The 15,411-nt window shown below is 46.2% G+C and overlaps 1 protein-coding gene across 1 annotated transcript in view; it reads left to right on the top strand.

Annotated features, from left to right (window-relative positions):
* The window catches only part of FAM193A (family with sequence similarity 193, member A), a 144,123-nt gene that overhangs the window by 93,630 nt on the left and 35,082 nt on the right, over positions 1 to 15,411 (top strand). The window contains exons 13-16 of the mRNA XM_006874096.1: positions 10,109 to 10,307; positions 11,197 to 11,469; positions 12,599 to 12,881; positions 12,973 to 13,156. Of these exons, the coding sequence (XP_006874158.1) occupies positions 10,109 to 10,307; positions 11,197 to 11,469; positions 12,599 to 12,881; positions 12,973 to 13,156 (939 nt within the window). The remainder of the gene's footprint in view (positions 1 to 10,108; positions 10,308 to 11,196; positions 11,470 to 12,598; positions 12,882 to 12,972; positions 13,157 to 15,411) is intronic.

The raw sequence follows: 15,411 nt of genomic DNA, 5'->3' as shown, positions 1-15,411 counted from the left end.
GTGAGCACACTGTCTGGGTTCTGCAGGGCCGTAAGTGTGAAAACACAGGGCTTCAGAAACACACGGGCTGCAATTGGAACGTCCAAATCCCTCAGACTGTGTCTGGAGCTTGAAAGGCATGAGCAGATTTCGCACAGCACAACCTTGACCTGACCCTGTGTGGACCATTCTCAGAGCAGTGAGACTCGGGGCGGGCAGCAGGGGGCTTTACAGAGAGGCCTTTTCAGAAAGTGATGTTTGGATCAAGAAAGCACTGCTTGGTTTTTGCATGGTTCTTCTCAGAGAACCCCTGTGTGTGTATCATAGCTTCGGCTTCACAGCAAATTTCCTTTTTGTGCCTTAGATAACTTTGCTTCGCTATCTGTTTTCAACTAACTTTTGTTGATTTATCATAAATTGTGATTGTTGTATTTTTCTTTCTATCAGTTGATTTTGCTTCATAGTTTGTGGCAATTGATCAAAGTAGCAATTCCCCCAACTGCTTATTTTATTGTTTATACCAGTGATTCTCAACTTGACAAGAAAGGGAAAACATTGCATGGAATGGAAGAAGTAGTGTTGGGAATGAGCTCCTGGTACCAGAGGGAGTCTGGGAAGCATACCTGCAGTGAGGGCGGAGGCCGGTGGGAGATGGCTAGCCCCGGGGCTAGAATAGAACGTAATCTGTCACATTTGTTTATTAGGAGGAATGAGTAATTCTCCTGACTTACACTCACATTTTGTCTGATTGAATATTGCTGGCTCTGACCATCAGTGATAACTGTTATGAGAACACCTGTCAAGTATGGTCAGGGTCTGCTGGATCTCTGGGCACTGTGTCCCTTTGTTGCTGTTGGTTTTAAGTGCCGTCCATTCGGTCCCTGTATGAGGTTTTCGGGGAGTGGAACCACCAACCTTCCAGTTAGCAGTTCAGTGCTTATCCTGTAGCTCTACATCAGGAGTACTGGAGCTGTGAACCTCAGATGTTGCCCTTGCCTTATTCTTAATTGAGTAGAGCTCTGTTTTCTAATCCAAAGGAACTGCGTCGAACAATCGTAGGAAGTTTTGTTTTGCCTTTTTCCTTGTTATAAACTATTCAAGAATTTGTTTCTTAAAAATCTGTAAATTAAAATATTAGAAATTTGATTATTCCTGAAGACTGTTAGAACACTATAGTCTACTTAAAAAGAGATTCTTTCATCAGATATTTGGTCTTTTCTCAGGAGATAATGGGTATAGCACTGTGGGCTTATGTGCTGGACTGCAAAGTCATTTGAACCACAAGGTCAGTGGTTCAAGCTCACCATCCGCTCCTTGGAAACCCTATACAGGGTCGCTATGGGTTAGAAACATCTCAACAGCACTTAAGAACAAGTACATAAGGGTAATGAAAGCAGTATTCTCAGGAGCATCATTTGTATCTAGTATCTATTTGTTTTATACCTGCCAACCTATTACCCATAGATACATGTGAATGACTCATAGGTAGGAAGGCAAATACAGAGCCCAAGCCACATGCAATAGAGGTAATATAGAGCCTTCATGTCCCATCTTCGGTCATCAAGTCGATTGACACGCATAGTGACGCCATGCAGGGTTCCTGAGACTTAGGTCTTCACTGCAGCTGCCACTTCTTTCTCCCACATAGTGGCTGGTGAATTTCAATAGGTGACCTCTCGTTAGCAGCTCGATGCCTAACCTAAATTGTCACCAAAAGCAACAAAAGCAAACTCACTGTCACGAAGTCATTCCTGACTCATAACAACCCCATCTGTAAACCTTCATGGGAGCAAATAGCCTCGTCTTGCAGAGGCTATTGGATGAGAACTACCAACCTTGAGGCGAACAGCCTAGTGTCTAACCCACACCACCAGCAGAGCTTCTTAGGGCTTTAGCATTTTTAAACCTGGTATGGCACCGTAGGATAAACGCTTGACTGCGAACCACAAGGTTGGCAGTTCAAACCCAACCCTCTGCTCCTTGGAAACCCTATACAGGGTCGCTATGAGCTGGAACTGACTTGAGTGTACTTCACAATAACAACACCAAACCTTGTTTAGACCACTTTGCTGTTAATGTTAAGAATGCTCATGGAGTCATTTAAAATGCATTAGCTGGGTGACATTTTTACTTGAAAAGGTGATATTCACTTGGTAAAATTCTTATGAGATCCTACAACAATGTGTTTGTGTTACTTCAGTTCGTTGAAATACTTGGCAGTGTCGGTACCTGGTGACATAGAGCGTGTCAACATGCAGCCTAGGGGTTGGTAGAGCCCCTTCCAGAGAACGGATGTGCTATGTTAGAATGGAGCAGACTCACGGGACAGGAGTTACGGGAATTGTTTTCAGTGTAAGGCTCTGGGTTGAGGTCAGCTCACAGGTGGCAGGCTGAGTGAATATGGAGGTAAGCACGCACTGACTGACGTACCTTTGACCTGCCTCAGTCTGTCTGCAGCCTTTGTGTACTGTCAGAGTTCTGTAGAGAAATACTGTTCTGCTGAAATCTCACTTCTCTCCTGTAGGGGGTCACTTTTCATTCACTTTAGCCACTGCGGGACACAAATGTATATAATGCCTAAAATGCGCTATTTTCTTGAAATTAAGGACTTCTTATTTTCTAATGTCTTAACTACCAATGTTGCTTTTAAATTAAATGTTAATAAATTTTTTTTAAAGCTTAATACAGTTGTAGAAGAGTACAATAATGACTTAATAGGAAAAAAAAAAAAGAACTCTAATAGAATTGAATTTATAAAAATATTTGAGGATTTCCCCCGCCCAGCTATCTTTGTGTTATTTCTAGGGTTTCCATTGTCCATAAACATACTTGGTGTGATTTTTTTTAAGATATATACATATATTTTTTTAATTAATTAATTTATTATTATTATTTTTTAAATTGATAAGTTGTACCTACTGGCCTAGAATGCAGTTTGTCTTGGCCAGTGTTCCATGTGAACTTTAGAAAAGTGTATTATCTGCTTTTGTTCCGTGGAGTAATTTTCTGATTGTTGATCAATCACTGACGGGGTTGAAGTCTCCCACTACAGTAGTGGGTGCATTCGTTCATTTCTCCTTTCCATTCTATTCTATCTCTTTTTGCCTCAAGTATTTGGGTGCTCTGTTGCTAGTGCATGGATACATACATGTTTGAGATTTTATGTCTTCCTAGAGAATTGACCTCTTTCTCATGATGTGATGCCTGTCTTTATTCCTGATGATATTTCTTCCTTTGAAATCTGCTTCATTTGAAATTACATAACTAACTGTTCCAGCTTTCCTTTGATTGGTGGTGATGATTGTGTGTTGTGGAGTCTGTTCTGACTCATAGCAACCCTGTAAAGGATTTCCAAAGCTGTATCTCTTTACGGGAGCAAAAAGCCTCATCTTTCTCCTGCGGAGCTACTGGCACATTTGAACTGCTGACTTTGTGGTTAGCAGCCCAGCTCCTTTTCCTTTGATTAGTAAAGCTGATTTTATATGTAAAGTGACTTTCTTGTAGGCAGTATCATATATGTTGGGTTTTTCTTTTTATCCTCTCTGATAGCCTGTCTTGTAATTGGTGTATTTAGATCATTCAGATCTAAATGAATATAGTTGGATTAATATATACCAGATATGTAACTGTTTTCTACCCATTCTTCTTCTTCTTTGTCTTTTTTCAATCTTTCATTCTTTCTATTATGCCTTCTCCACTTTCAGTTGAGCATTTTTTTCCTCTTACCTTATTAGTTATACTTACTTTAAAAAGTGGCTTTAGTGGTTTGCTTTAGAGTTGCAGTCCTGGTGTGTCACTGAAGGACTAGCTCTGGACTGTTAACCTCAAGGTTGGCAGTTCAAACCCACCAGCTGTTCCTTGGAAACCGTATACAGGTTCGCTATGAGTCTGAACCGACTTGACGGCACTTAACAACAACTCTAGAGTTTGCATTATGTATTCTAAACTCACTCAGTTCATCTTCAAATAACACTGCATTTGTCACGTAATATACTTTATAAGAATCTTCCCAACTCCTCCTACCTGTCTCGTGTGACATTATAATTTGTGCGTTTCCACATGCTATAATCACATAATTTGTTAAGCGACACTTGCATAGACTTCCAAGGAGCAGCTGGTGGGTTTGAACTATTGACTGTGTGATACGAAGTCCATCACTGATCCTACAAGCGCCACACCAGGAGTCTGATCCCATAATATGCTTTTACTATTATTGTTATTTACACAATCATTTTTTAGGTCAGTTAATAAGAAAAGTTATTTTACTTAATCATGCTTTTGAAGAATACTTTCACTGTATACGGAATTCTAGGTCCATTTTCTGTAAGCTGTCCTCCTTACTCTTCATACTTAACGTGTTCTTAACGAGATAGCTGCTGTAATTCTCTTCCCTGCGCCATTGTAAGGAAGGTGGTTTTTCCTATGAATGTCGCATTCAACATTTTCTCCCTTTTTTTTTTTTTAATTTCTGCAGTTGAATATTTACCGAGTTATCATTTTTTGGAATTTATTTTAATTGGTGTTATCTGAAGTTCCTGTTAGGCATTTGTTGTTAGTTTTGGAAATATTTTTCTGTTCAGTTCTTTTTTTCCCCTCCTGGTATTCCAGTTACACATTTATTACTCCTTTTGAAATTGTCCAATAGTTTTTAGACATTTTGTTCTGTTTTGGCATGGTGGAACTTACCTTTTTTTTTTCTTTTTTCATTTTAGTTTGAGAAGTTTACTGACCTACTTTCCAGCTCACCCACTCTTTCCTCAGCCTTGGCCAGTTTACTGATGAGCTCCTTAAAGGCATTCTTCAGTTGCTTATACAGAGGTTTTGTTTTGTAGCATTTCCTTTTGATTAAATCTTAGAATTTTCCTCTCTCTGCTTACAGAACCCATCTGTTCTTGCATGTTGTCTGTTTTGTCCATTATAGTCCTTCATATGTGAATCATTCATTGGTGCAGAGTCAGTTCATACTCAGTGACCCTGTGCACAACAGAACGAAACACTGCCCCATCCTGCACCCTCCTCACAGTCACCGTTATGCATGACTCACTGCTGCCGCCACTGTGCCAGTCCACCTTGTTGGGGGTCTTCCTCTTCTTCGCTGACTCTCAACTTTACAACGCATGGTGGCCTGCTCCAGGGACTGGTCCCTCCTGCTATGTCTGAAGCAGGAGAGATGACGTACTGCCATCCTGGCCCCTAATGAGAACTTTGGCTGTTCTCTTTCCAACACAGAATTTTTGGTTCTTCAAGCAGTCCATGGTGCTTTTAAATAATTCTTCAACACCATAGCGCAAATGTATCCATTCTTTGACAGTTTTCCTTATTCGCTGTCCAACTTTCGCACGCATATGAGGCTATGGAAAATACCATGGCTTGGGTCAAGCGCACCTTAGTCCTCACACTGACATCTTTGCCCTTGAACACTTTAGAGAGGTCTTGTGCAGCAACTTGCCTAGTGTGGTACGTTGTTTGATTATGTGATTGCTGCTTCCGTGATATCTTAGTTGTTTTTAATTTCCCATCTGATAAATCGATCATCTGGGCCCTATCTGAATCTGGTTCTGATGCTTCTCAGAAATGTGGTTTTTCTTCTCCTTTGACACGCCTTGTAAGTTTTGGTTTAAAATCAGACACCTTGTATAGGATAATAGAATCTGAGTTAGACAGACTTATGGTGTCAAGTTTTATGTTAATCTGATTAGATAATGGGTTTTAATGTTTGTTGTAGCTATAGCTACCAAAGGCTTCATATTTCTCTAGTACTTTTCTTTGTACCTTCTCTCTTTTCTTGGGGCTTCCCTAAGTACCCCTCCTCAGAGAGAGTCTGTGGCTTGAAGCGCTCTCTTTTGTTATATGGAAGCCTTGGAGAATCTGCCTTTGTTAGGCAGTAGTATTATCCCACTGTTCCTGACAGAGCCGCAAGGAGAGCTCAGATGTTTACCATGAGGACTTGGTGGGGTTCCTAGAAGTAAAACCCATGAAAATGTGGGGATCCCCCTAAAACTACAGCTCTGGGAGTTTCTCATTCTCATATAGTCCACACTTGGTCTTAAGCAATTTGCAGAAACTACTCTGAAATGTTCTTGCTAGTTTATGACTCCAACTACTCTGCTTCAGGTAAGCAGATGTTGGCTATGACTCTGGATTCCCCTGACTCTTCAGATTTTAGGGCGGTAGTTGTATCTGATGAGTCCAAGAAAGGTGGTTGGTTTTCAGTTGGCCCGGTTTTTTCTGGTTGTAAGGATGAGCCTTCCACAGTCCTCACATGTTGGAGCTAAGACTGAGAATCTGCTGAACTGTCTGTTTTGGTTAGGTCTCTTAGCAGCGCTCTCTTTCAGCTGCTCTGATGGTCTCTCTGTCTTTACTAGGGAGTTGAGCTTATTGACAGACTTTGCTTGGTATTTTCTGTGTGTCTTGCTTTTTAAACTGTGTGCTTCTTGTCTTTGTTGTTGTTGTTATTTTAGATTTTGTTCCCCCCCCCCCCCCCCGGACCCTGCCAGCTTGAAACGTACACATTCTTTTGTGATTTCTTTCTTATTGTTGTTAAGTGCCGTCGAGTCGGTTCCGACCCATAGCGACCCTGTACAGGGTTTCCGAGGGTGTAAATCTTTACGGGAGTAGAAAGCCTCATCTTTCTCCCGCGGAGCGGCTGGTAGTTTCGAACCGCTGACCTTAAGGTTCGCAGCCCGATTCGTAACCACTACGCTACCAGAGCTCCTTTCTTATAGCAAGGCCAAAATATATGTGGTCCTTTTTGCCCGTTTATCATCTCTGAGAGAAATACTGAACTGAGCCAGCGGAGTGCAGTCAGGCATTGTGATTTGCTCGCTGACTGTGGTTAGGACCCCTTGTCTGAGTATTCAGCACCGAACACCTGGCATTGGAGCGTCCGAGGGCGCTGTGGACTCTGCTCAGTACTTTGTTCTCCTGCCAGTTGCTTCTCAGTGTGAAAGTGGAGGACAGTATGAAATGACTGTTACTTGAAACTTTGTTGGATTTGTATATCAACAGTGAAACTGTGCTCTAATTCAGTTGCATTGTCCACTTGAGAAGCTTACTTGATGGCTCAACCATTGGTGAAGTTAGGCAATATGATTCAAGAGCGGCCTCGTTAAGGAGACCCACAAGATCTGTGTAGTCATTCATAAAAACACAACGTGTTGTTCCTGACCCCTCCTGATTTTTGCTTTTTATCTCTACCACTAATCCTTGTTTTTAGTCGATGGACTTCTGAAGACGTGTATATGTAGACTCTGTGGAATTGTGTTTCCAGTATCCCTGTAGACCGCCTCTGCCCCACGCAGTCCATGTTCCTTGAGTTCTGGACGCTACACTCTGTTCAGCAAACATTTATTAAACATCAGTATGTGCCAGGCGCTACGCTGCATGCTAGGAAAGAAAGAAGAATTCATCAGTCCTGTTCCTTGTGTACCGTGAGCATGCCATCTAAAGAGAAGGCCAGATAATAATTACTATGATAACCAGATGAAAAACTGAGAACACTGTAATGTACCTTAACAGAAATTGTAGGTGCAAAATAGAGTGGTAACACGCAAGAAGGAAGATTTGAATGAGCCCACAGACTGGTCTTGCAGAGGAAATGATGCCAGACTAGGGCTTTGAAGGGTGAACAGGAGCCCTTCGGACACAAGATGTCCGTCCAGGGTTGTCAGCCACCAGGGTCATAGGATCTGTGAGACACACAATTGGCGACCTACCTTAGGGGTTCTTCATAAATACGGAAGTGGCTTCACAGCCCTGACAGTGCTTCTGGCCTTCAGAGTTGACTAGCTGGCCTGGCCTGAAGGAGCCGCTCTGAAGCCCAGAGTCATGCTGTTTGAGGCATTTCTGCCCTGGACTTCCCAGAAATCCAGGACTTAGAACCCTTATTATGGGTTTCCTCCTAGCTAGGCCGTGCTTAGCTCATCGTGACTTTGTAGGAACCGGTATTAATTGAACTCAGTTTTCATACTTTCTATGCTCTTAGTTCCCTGGGGCTCCCCTGCCAAAACAGCTAGTTCATACCCCTGCTTTTATCCTTGGTGATCCCAGAAACAGGAAGTCCCATCTCTTCCTGCTTTCAGGTCCCGAATTGTCTGTTGCAGACTCCCCTCCTTCCACTTCTCCTCACTGAGTCCTTTTCTGGATGGCGGGTGCCTGAAGCCGCCCCACCCCTCGGGTTACTCCCCACTGCCTCTCTGTGCAGTGTGCTGGGCTGCAGTGGGGGTGGCGCCGTGGGGCTAGGCTTTGTTGGCTTGTTTGTTTCTTTCTCTTGAGGGAGGTCAGTCGTGAAAATGACAAGTGTGTCAGCGACACCACATACATTGTCTGTGTTCTGACAATCGCCCATGAGGTGGGTATACCCACACTACAGATGAGAAAAGGAAAGCCCGAGTAGACTGAGTGATTTGCCTGAGGTCACACAGCTAGTCAGTGGCGGCACTGATACCTGACCCTACCAGAGCAAGGATGCTCCAGGGTACAACATGAGCCTCGAGTTCAAGTCCCAATTCCAGAAACTAGACATTCAGCCATAGCTGGGTTCTTGACAGCGCCAGGATCCATCCTCTGCTCTCCGTCCCTACCCCATTGCATCATCATGCGCCCCCATCTGGCTCACCCACATGTTGCCCATCATGTCCCCTGGCTTGGGTCCCTTGCCTTGTCAGAACAAAAGACATGCAAGGTCCCCTCTAATTTGACCCCTACTCCACTTGTCCTGGAATATTATCAGCTCTAACCCGGAAAAGCTGAACGGCGTGCATTCCTCAGCCCTTCGGAAGTGGTGCTGTTGTTCCGGTACACGCGGCCTCCATGTGTGCCCCCATCCCCTCCTCACCGCATCTCAAACCTGGGCCCTCAGGACTCTGCCGAAGCATCACCCGCTTTTGGGACCCTTCCCCGACCCTCTCCTGTGGGGTCTGCGGCACTCACAGCTCATGTCGGCCACTCTAGGGCAGGGTCTTTATCTGGGCACTCCTTCATCCTGGAAAATAAAGCAAGACCTGCTGAAGACACAGTGTGTGTACTTGGTTAGCATTGGCTCAGGGCTGGGGCAGCTCTTCTGTTCCTTTGGGACACACGTAACCTGGGAGAGGAGAGCAGGAGGTCTGTAGTGAGTCTCCACCTGCCACCATGTGTATGCGCACAGGGACAAATGTGGACTTGGTGTGTTTTGTGGGGTGGGGGCAAGGCAGGGACAAGTGAAGGCAAAGCCCAAGTGGAGCGCAGCGCGGGGTCTGCGAGGAGCTAGAGAATTTGAGGACCAAGGAAGCCTGTAGGGTCAGGCCTGGTGAGCTCCGGAGCCATGTTAAGTAAAGACTTGGATTTTATCTTAAGCGCAGTGGGAAGCCATTGACGCCTTCTAAGCAGGGGAGTGACATGATCGCATTTACGTTCAAAAAAGATCACTCTGGCTGCTGTGAGGAAGTGGATTGGGAAGAGGCCCAGGTGCAAGTGTGGAGGCTCTTGCGCTAGTGCAGAGAAGGAGGCAGCTGGGCTGCCGGAAGTGGACACTCAGCAGCTCCTAGGAGGTAAACAGACAGGGCCTGGCGCCTGGGGGGCGGAGGGGAGGGTGGGACTTTTGAGGTGGCTGGCTGGACCACCATCACCCTCCCTCGGTGCCTCAGACCAGGAGGCACAGTGACACTGTGGAAACCCAGTCAGTTCTTCCGAGCTCCTTTGGAAAAGCACCTTGCCCAAGTGTAGGGGAACAATGAACTTGTTACCATTCTCATCAGTGATTCGGAAGTCGAATTGTTAGCCAGGATCCTTAAAAATACCAGATGGGAGAGTAAGCCACGGGAGCAGATGGTATGCAAATGGACCATGTCTAAAAACACGTGACGAGGAACGTTAGACAATACGGAATGGTCGCCAAGTTGGTTGAGACGTGTTCCGTGAGGCTTCACTGCTATAAGCCCACGTCCGTGGAAATGTGACGTGTTGTGTGTCGTCTCAGAAACACCTCATGCCAGCTCATTGTGCAGGGTGTCTTCCCCAGCCCCAAGGACACTGGTGCCCATGCCTGCATCCCACAGGGCTTCCAGTAGCCACGTGTCTGCTTGGAGCGTACGATGGAGGTGAGCAGAGTACCAAGTGTGGTATGTGATTAGAACATTTTTTTTTGTAGGCTTTACCGCCAGCACCTGTTCCGAATCACACAAATAAGCATCAGGTATTCAGTGCGTCTCTTCAGGACCATGTTTACCCGAGCTGTTTTGGGAACACTCCAGAGTGGAATAGTTCTAAATTTATAAGTCTTTGGGGATCAGAAGTGATGAATGATAAGAACTGGAACCCTGGCACTTTCTTGCCAGGTACAATTTCTGGTAAGGAATTTGTTAAAAATTTCTTAAAGTTGTAAAGTAACCCGAGCTGAGTAGACTGCCGCTGTTGTTGTTGTTGTTGTTGGCATCTCCGCCCTAGAACAGTCTAGAGCTGACAGCCGCCTGGCCTGGCCTGGCCTGGCCACCATGTTCCATGGGGTCCCAGGGTCCCCACCACCCCGCTTTGCCCTCAGGCATCTGCCCAGCCTGCCCCCACTGGCTCCCTAGTGTCTGAAAGCACAGCCAGCTGTACTGTTACTAAGGGCCATGTCTCAGGGGTCTCAGTTGGGGTTTTGACATTAACTTGACTCTCGGGTAGTGGTAACAACCAGACCCAAGCCCTGTGCACAGGAGATGATGGGGCGCAGGGCCCCAGACGACTCTAGTTCCTACATCAGCCCTCCCCGGGATCTGTTCCCACCCCTCATCCTAGCTGCCTCACTGCCAAGGCTCAGCTGTCCCTGTACTCTCTCCACCTGGCTGGAGCCCACTGGGCCCAGCTCCAGCCCCTGCACATGCTCAGAACAGCAGCAAGCTGTACCGTGCATCCTGATCTGTGCTTGGGAAGGGTTTCTAGCTCTGTGACCTTGGGCAAGTGGCTTAGCCTCTCTGGGCCTCAGTTCCATCAACTCTGGTAGGAGTATAAGTACCAACCTGAGAAGCTAGTTTTAAGTTAAAAACTCCTGAAACACACCTAGCACGGGAATTGGCACGTAGTAGGTGCTCCATGAAGGTGGGTTTCTTCGATGAAATACCAGTGGACTGGTACCAACCCTGGAACCCTAACGCCCCTCGCAGCCCCATAGGAATGTTTAGTTATCAACATGCCCTGCAACTTTTGGCTAAATGTATTTGCTCTTAGGAGCCTTACTTTTCCTGTTCTTCTCTGAAGGGGGTGATCTACTTGGGCCGACGCTTTCAGAAACAAGACCAGAAGCCCTTCCACCCCCATCCAGCAGCGACACACCTGCAGTCCCAGATAGTAAAGAGAAAAAAAATGCTGCAAAAAAGAAATGCCTGTACAATTTCCAAGATGCTTTTATGGAAGCCAACAAGGTTGTCATGGCAACGTCGTCTGCCACGTCCTCCGTCTCCTGCACGGCCACCACTGTGCAGTCCAGCAACAGCCAGTTCAGAGTGTCGTCCAAGAGGCCGCCTTCCATAGGTGAGGCCACCAGCCGCCAGAGTCCTGGTGATTTGTGCCTGGTTTGCTTCTTTGTTGTTACGGTCTTTAGACTTGTCAGAGGTGTGAATGTAATAAGTGCCCCAAAATCACTCACCTGCAAAGAGGGTGCCGTTTAGGACTCAGGTGGGAATTTTCGCAGAGGGACCTGATTCCTTTGGGGCTTTGTGGTGAAGGGATCTCTTTCCTGTGGTCTCTACCAATTGTTCTGTGGGAAGGAAGATGACTGTAGCATGCTGAAGAAAGGACCTGGAAGGAAGGACCCTTGAGAGAGGAAAGAGGGTGTGCAGGCTGCTCTTTGCAGAAGCTTGCCAACCACTAATGATGTGAGGGATACAAGGGTCCATCAGTTCAGTTCAGAGTTCACAGTTCAGTTCACCTGTGACGTTTAAGCCTCTGGCTATCTGCTAGGGGCGTGCTGGGTCGAGAGCACGGCCTCCACGTGACCAGTCAGCATGCATGAGCAGGCGTAGCCTCACCAACACGGCCCAGCTAACAACAGAGACACACCTGAACCAGTCCAGGTTGTGGGGCAGCCGGCCAGACCCTGGCAAAATGTCAGTGCTGTGAAAGGAGGGAAAAGCGGTCGGCTTAGGGTGAGCAGTAGAGGACACTTGGGGGATTTGGCAGTGGCAGTGCAGAGTGTACGATAGACAGGGACCCTGTGCTGTGGTAAATGTCCCGAGTGTGCTGATGCTACCCCCACTGCACAGAAGAAAAGCTAGTTCTCCCCAGCCCACGCTGAAGTATTTATTACTTCAAAGGCACGTGGAAGAAAGAACTGAAACTGGAGGAGGCTTCAACAAATTCCACTATCTTTTCATTCCATTTTCCCACCAACTTTTTGAAGCCCTTTAGTATTATGTCAAATATTGACAAGTGATGAAGTCAGTTAGTGTGTGCAAGAAGTAATGAAATGGGACCAAGTGTTAACAGTTGGTGGAAGGAGGTGAAGTGTGTATAAGAAACAATGGGGCTATGACCAGGTTTTAGCAGGTGATGATGACAGGTAAAGGACTTTTGGATGCTCAGGGAAGACAAACGTGAACAGCCGATTAGCCTTCTGCTCTTCAGCTGTTGGCAGTGGCTTTTGTGGCATCTTTAACTGCAGGTGAGGTCTTCCATGGTATCAGCAAGGAGGACCCCAGACACTCGGCCCCGGCTGCGCCCAGGAGCAGCCCCACAGGCCTGGCACCGTTGCCTTCTCTCTCGTCCGCTGGGCTCCAGCCGTCTTCTACACCTCACCTGGCAAACCTCGCAACCCCGTCGTTCCCCAAAACTGCAACCCCAGCTCCTGGCTTTGTGGACGCTCGCAAAAGCTTCTGCGCAGCCCCCGTGGCGCCCCCACCCCCCACCACAGATGGCTCCCTCAGCGCACCTCCCAGCGTGTGCAGGTGAAGGCGCGGGCCCCTGTGGGAAGGTGTGCATGGGGTCTGTGGGAGATGGGAGGCAGGCTGCTGCTTACGAGCCCCTTTGCCTCTGCAGTGACCCCGACTGTGAAGGGCACCGCTGCGAAAATGGGGTCTACGACCCCCAGCAGGATGACGGTGACGAGAGTGCGGACGAGGACAGCTGCTCCGAGCACAGCTCCAGCACGTCCACATCCACCAACCAGAAGGAGGGGAAATACTGTGACTGCTGCTACTGCGAGTTCTTCGGGCATGGCGGGGTGAGTGCACGAGGCGCAGCTCAGCGGGCCGTGTGATGTGAGAAAGATTGTGGTGGGACTCAGAGACAGAGCCTAGGCGACTGGAAAAAGACACTGGCGGACTTGTTCTGCACAGAGTGGCCACAGACCTCCCATTTGAGAGGGCCACAGTATCTGCGAAGCTCCGTAAAGTAAGGAATCCCTGTACTTAGGTAGGGTTGAATCTGGTGTTGCAATGTTGTTGTTGAGTTGGTTCCGACTCCTAGCAACTCTGCACACCGTTTCCAAGGAGCAGCCGGTGGGTTTGAACCACCGACCTTGTGGTTCACGTCCAGTGCTTATCCATGAGTGCCATACCAGGAGTCCACGTATAGCAATAGTGTGTGATAAACCGGGTACCAGGTGTGATCTGAAACAGCAGTTCCACCTCTAGGTTGTATTCATCATCAAGAAATAATTCAGTATTTGTGTAAAGACTTAGCTAAGAGGATGTTCATCACTGCATTTGGTCATTTAGTTTTTCAAAATAGTTGATGAGGTTGGGGGTGGGGGGAGAGTACCTGTTAAAAGAAGGGAGGATGGTGCGCGATTGGATGGCTGTTGTCTCCGGTTACCCAGTTTTGTATGTGTCCGCTTTGATTCTCGTTCTTTAAGTATGTTGTTGTTAAGTGCCATCGAATCAGTTCTGACCCATAGTGACCCTTTATAGGGTTGCCGAGGAGCAGCTAGTAGTTCAAAACAACTTTGCAGTCCAGTGCATTACCCCACAGCACCACACCATGACTCTTCTTAAAGTTTGGAGGATACAAAAACACTTCCTGTCCATCCACATTATTTGTAGGTTCTGTATTTATGAATTTACCTGCTCGCTGAAATTTATGTAGAGCCCCCGAATCAATATTTGTTCTTTAAATATGGGAGATACTAAAGAACATACAGACTCCAGATGTGGAGCTGTAGGATCAGTACTGGACTGCAAACCACAAGGTCAGCGGTTCAAGCCCACGAGCTGCTCCTCAGAAACCCTGTGCAGGGTTGCTATGAGTCAGAACTGACATGACAACATGTAAGAACAACAGGTATACAGTCGATCCTCATTATTTGTAAATTCCATATGTTTTAATTTGTCTGCTCACTAAAATTTATGTGTAATCCTCAGTCAGTATTTGTTCTTTAAATCTGGAGGGTACTAAAACACACGCAGTCCATTATCAGTGTTTGTAAATTCCATATTTGTGAATTTACCTGCTCACTAAAATGTGCACAGCCCCCAAATCAATATCGGCTGCCAACCCTTTCATGGCTTTTCTTGGACACGCACAAATTGGCAAGACCTGGAGTTGCTCATCATGCTTGCTCCTTCCCTGCTGAGCTTGGACAAGGCCTGGTGGGTCTTCACCCATTCAGTGTCCACAGCAACTCTGCAGAATGTAAGGACCGTGAATAACAAGAATCGGTTGTATATGATGGGGCTCCCTCCGGAAAGTGTGTGGAAGATTTTGCATTATTCCTTTTTATTTCCTAATTGTATTACCTTCTTTGTGTTTTTTTTTTTTTCAAGCTTTTATTGTGGACTGAATGGTAGTTTACATGGGAGGACGTCAGTTTTGCACTCAACCAATTATATTTTGTTTCGTTGCAGTGATTATTGTCCCTTACATGCACCATTCATTGGTTAACGGTATTTGCCTCTATTCCCTCCCCCCTTTTTTTTTATGTACACAAAAACACATAGGAATATGTAATTGTTTAAACAAACAAACAACACATTTTGTAAGCCAGCCTCCTGACACCAGCACACAGCCTTTCTCTTTCCTGAGGCTAGAGTCCTCAGCTGCTCTTTCTCTCCATGTCTTCATCTCTACCTCCATCTCTGGTGTCACTGCTTCTCTGGCTAGGTAGGGTCCCATGTTTTGCGCATGCTTTTCTCTCTTGATGGTCCTAGGGTCCTCTGTTCCTAAACTGTGAGATTAACTACTCCTTCCTTTTTGTTACACAACATCTGACTTTACAGTTGTGACATTTGCAGTTAATCATGATAATAGTTACTCACTACTGAATCATATGAATCTTATCCCCATCTTTCACTGGACCCATCTAGAAAAGATGAAAGCTATTCAGTGGGGACTCTATCTTCCCCCACATACTCTAAAACTAAATTCCCTCTTGAAACCTTGTAAGCCAGTCACTTTTTGCTTTTATTGTTGTTGTTGTTGTCAGGTGCCATGGAGTCGGAACCGACTCATAGCGACCCCATGCACAGCAGAATGAAACAA

This window comes from Chrysochloris asiatica, unplaced genomic scaffold, assembly GCF_000296735.1.
Source record: "Chrysochloris asiatica unplaced genomic scaffold, ChrAsi1.0 scaffold00262, whole genome shotgun sequence".
In the NCBI taxonomy this organism is placed as follows: domain Eukaryota; kingdom Metazoa; phylum Chordata; class Mammalia; order Afrosoricida; family Chrysochloridae; genus Chrysochloris; species Chrysochloris asiatica.
Note: the sequence above shows the minus strand (reverse complement) of the source record. Positions and strands in the feature narration are given on the sequence as shown.